Source organism: Carassius gibelio, chromosome A4, assembly GCF_023724105.1.
Source record: "Carassius gibelio isolate Cgi1373 ecotype wild population from Czech Republic chromosome A4, carGib1.2-hapl.c, whole genome shotgun sequence".
NCBI lineage: Eukaryota > Metazoa > Chordata > Actinopteri > Cypriniformes > Cyprinidae > Carassius > Carassius gibelio.
The window spans coordinates 15,658,277-15,662,119 of NC_068374.1; the positions used below are offsets into that span (position 1 = coordinate 15,658,277).

The 3,843-nt window shown below is 35.0% G+C and overlaps 1 protein-coding gene across 1 annotated transcript; it reads right to left on the reverse strand.

The window, feature by feature from the left end:
• Positions 1–437: 437 nt before the first annotated feature.
• On the reverse strand, positions 438–3,641 carry LOC127971802 (gastrula zinc finger protein XlCGF8.2DB-like). Its single transcript, XM_052575036.1, has 3 exons — positions 3,575–3,641; positions 3,079–3,229; positions 438–2,139 (listed from the first exon to the last, which is right to left on the reverse strand). The coding sequence occupies exons 2-3, from the start codon at positions 3,167–3,169 to the stop codon at positions 1,214–1,216; spliced, it is 1,017 nt and encodes a 338-aa protein (XP_052430996.1). The 5' UTR covers positions 3,170–3,229; positions 3,575–3,641; the 3' UTR covers positions 438–1,213.
• Between the last annotated feature and the right edge of the window lie 202 nt (positions 3,642–3,843).

A 3,843-nucleotide genomic window follows, 5' to 3' on the forward strand; every position in this document is an offset into this window, starting at 1 on the left:
TGCTTGGATTGTGTGGAAAATTTTAAAACCCAGTTGAAAACTCTTCTTTTTAAAGAGGCTTTTAACTAGACTGCAGGGTGGCCTTATGTGTACTCCTGTTTATTTTGATTATGTGCTGTAATGTATTTATAAGTGTTGTGTATTCTAACTATTGTTGTGAAGCACTTTGTGATTTTTATCTGTGAAATGTGCTATATAAAAATTTTTTATTTACTTACTTACCTCAAACCACATAAACACATTGCATTACACCAAATACAAAAAATAATTTTGCAATGTTATAGTATAGTAGGGGAAAGCACTTCTCTCTTTTATATATGGATCTAATATATAAATTTATATAACACCACTAATACTCTCGCACGGGAAATTATATCTTGTACATTTTGTTTGTATTTTTTAAATGACAAATTACATGTTTTTTAATTAAATACATATTGACAGCCATATTTTTGTATTTTATTTGAATACATTTAATGAGTATGTATTAGTACACATACACAGGGATGGACACAAGTGTTCTCATTTTCAGAGCACTCATTTGCATACCAACAGCTGTTAATTCACAATTACCATTTTAGATCATCATTTGAGATCACTTCATTTCATTCATTTACACGCTTCGAAACCAGTGCTGCATAGGCCTTTACTTACTCGCAACCCACCAAAATGCTGATACTGGGTTTGAAAATAATAATTCATATATAAAAAAAGAAAATGTACATACTGTATTGTTACAATATTGTTGTTTTAATACATGCGTTTTATTTTACAATATAATAAAAAAAATTAATATATATAATTATTGCAAATTTCTTTGAAAACATTATTAATGAGTTTATAGAACCTCTATAGAATTTTTCTTCTTCTAGTTTTTACCTTGTGTCTTTATCTGTAATTCATTATTTTTCAATAATATTCCTTTATTATTTAGAAATATTTGAATTTAGGGCCAACTGTTAAAGTGTTTGTTACCAAATAGTAGAGCTGATAGTAGAGCAGATCTATGGGACTCTCAGAGTCCCATAGATCTGGGAAGCCCGAGGGAGAGCTGGAGGTTGGGAGTAGCTAGCAGGGAAGGAGCCGAGGAGTTTGGCGAAACGGACAGAGCCAGGAAGCCCAATGGAATCAGTGAAGGGAGCAGAGCCAGAAGGCTGGGTGAAGCTGGCACTGACAAAGAGTAAGTGTGAAACATTTTCCACATTGATGACGTTTAGAACAGTTTTCGCGAGTGATTCTTCATGTGGGAATTAAGGTTTACTTTACTTCTGTAACTCTTGCCGCACTGAACACAAACAAAAGGCTTTTCTCCGGTGTGAATTCTCATATGAATGGTAAGATTTCCTTTTTGCGAGAAGCTCTTTCCACACAGATTGCAGGTGTAAGGCTTCTCTCCAGTGTGACCTCTCACGTGGGTACTAAGAGTTGGTTTTTGTGTGAAACTTCTTCCACACTGATAACATACGTACGGCTTCTCTCCAGTGTGAATGTGCATGTGTTTCTTAAGACTTTCTTTTCGCGAGAAGCTCTTCTCACACAGATTGCAAATGAACGAGCTCTCTCCAGTGTGAAATTTTATATGGGAATTGAGAGTGTTTTTGTGTGTAAAACTCTTTCCACACAGTTTGCAGGTGTAGGGCTTCTCTCCAGTGTGGACACCCATGTGGCTTTTAAGACCTCCTTTTCGAATGAAACTTTTCCCACACTGTTGGCAGGTGAAAGAGCTCTCTCCAGTGTGAATCCTCATGTGCATTTTAAGGCTTCCTCTCTGAGTGAAACTGTTTCCACACTGTTGGCAGGTGAAAGGAGACGCTCCAGTGTGAACTCCCATATGAACTAGAAGGCTTACTTTTCGAGAGAAACCTTTTCCACACTGTTGGCAGGTGTAAGGTTTCTCTCCAGTGTGAGTTCTCATGTGGACTTTAAAGCTTTCTTTTCTACTGAAACTTTTCCCACACTGTTGACAGGTGAAATGACTTCTAGTGTCTGTATTTTGGGCTCTTTTTCGAGAAGAATCCTTTTTTGGGGACTTTTGAGCCTGTGAGCAAATAAAATATTTTTCTCCAGGTATGAAATCAAGATCTTGCTCATACTGGGTTTTCTCTTCCATTTCATTCTCTTCTTTCAGCAGCATCAGGACTAGGATGAAAGAAAAAACACAAATAAAAGTTAACTGAGTTTAAAGGGGAAAAAAGCAAGAGACATCAAAAAGTATCCTGGAAGAACATGAGGGGCAGTAAATTACTGAATTAGAATTTTTATACAAACTATCCCTTTAGCTCAAGGTTTCAGGGAAAAATTTTTTTGTTTCTAGTCCTTTGGGTTCCAGATTATGACCCAAAACTTAAAGAAACTTATTATAATGCACTAATTCCCAATCCAATAACAGCTGCAATTGTAGATGTCTCCCTGATCAAACGCACCAGTGCATCAAGAAAGCAACATTACATTACTATAATTAAAAATCTTATAAACTTGTGTGATTTCTTTTGATAAAATATTTCATGAAAATATAATCGTATTTAGGCAACATAGAAATTATAGCTACAATTAGCTTCAAGCTACACATGGCAATTAATACAACACTTTTATTTAAAAGTAACTATTAATCACCATTGAGTGTTTGTAAAAAAAAAAAACTGACTGAATCCATTGCAGGTTTTGGTCAAATGATGGGGAGAAATATATCATTAGTAACATTTTAGGAGAATTGTATGGGGAAATAAAATACTATTTCAGAAGAAGCTCTGAATTGCAACATGTAGAGGAAAACAAAAGTATTAAAGTGTGTAAGAACAAAAAACCCACAAGCTAATGTTAGACAGTCTTTTTTCTTCTTTATACGTTTAGTTGCTTCTTTATTTGTTTCTTCTTTTCGTTTTTGAAGAGAGAGAAAACGTTTTTTTAGTTTTTGAAAACGTAACCAATCAGAGAAAAAACTTAGGACTTATTTTCACGAACAATCTAAGACATTTATTATAGTAAGACTCTACAAAACATTTTTTATCCACATTGTGATTCAGGGTTTCTCTACTGCACTACTCTTCTGCTCAGTTCAGTTTTAAGAATGAAACCAACCTGTTTGTTCCTCAGTATCTTCATCTTCATGTTTGATTCTGAATGTTTCTTCAATCCTCACATCTTCACCCTCCTCTTTAATAAACTCCATCTTTATAAAAGTGTGTCACGTGGATCTCACTCACTTTTGCCTATGTTTGGTTACTTTGTCCTGTTTAAGATGAGAATAATAAACAGAGATATAAACTAAATCTCTGGTTGCATCTCGATTAGCTCCCTAGTCCAGTAGTTAGTAAGCACACAAGGGAATCAGTCAGAGTGGAAGTTAATGGAATTAGTAGGCAAAATAATAATAAGAATAATAGACTTCCTTTTTGCATGAAAGTAAGAGTTATCTTTTATTTTACGTATTTGTGAAAAAAAACATTGTTCATTTTTAGATTAAGCATTGCAGTGTTGCATCCATTATTCGTTTATGTCACATAGATTGCATACACCACAAAACTGAACGAACAGTTTTCATTGACTTAAACACCATAAACGCTATTAAACAAACCTTTCTGCAGAAGAATCACAACAGAGACAGGAGCGCGGCGCAGCCTCATGACGTCACATCACCAGACCAAAATAAAAGTCTCGTTCTTCTACTTGAATACAGTGCATTGTTAAATGCCGGGCATTTTCTTAAAAGCCACAATGCATACAATTATCACTGTTTCTTTTCCAGGCGAAACATATAGTGTTTAATCCTGGATGATTTTGTCAGAGTCTTAAATATACTGCTCTGGGTGTGTGTTCACAGTGTGTGTGTTCACTGCTCTGTGT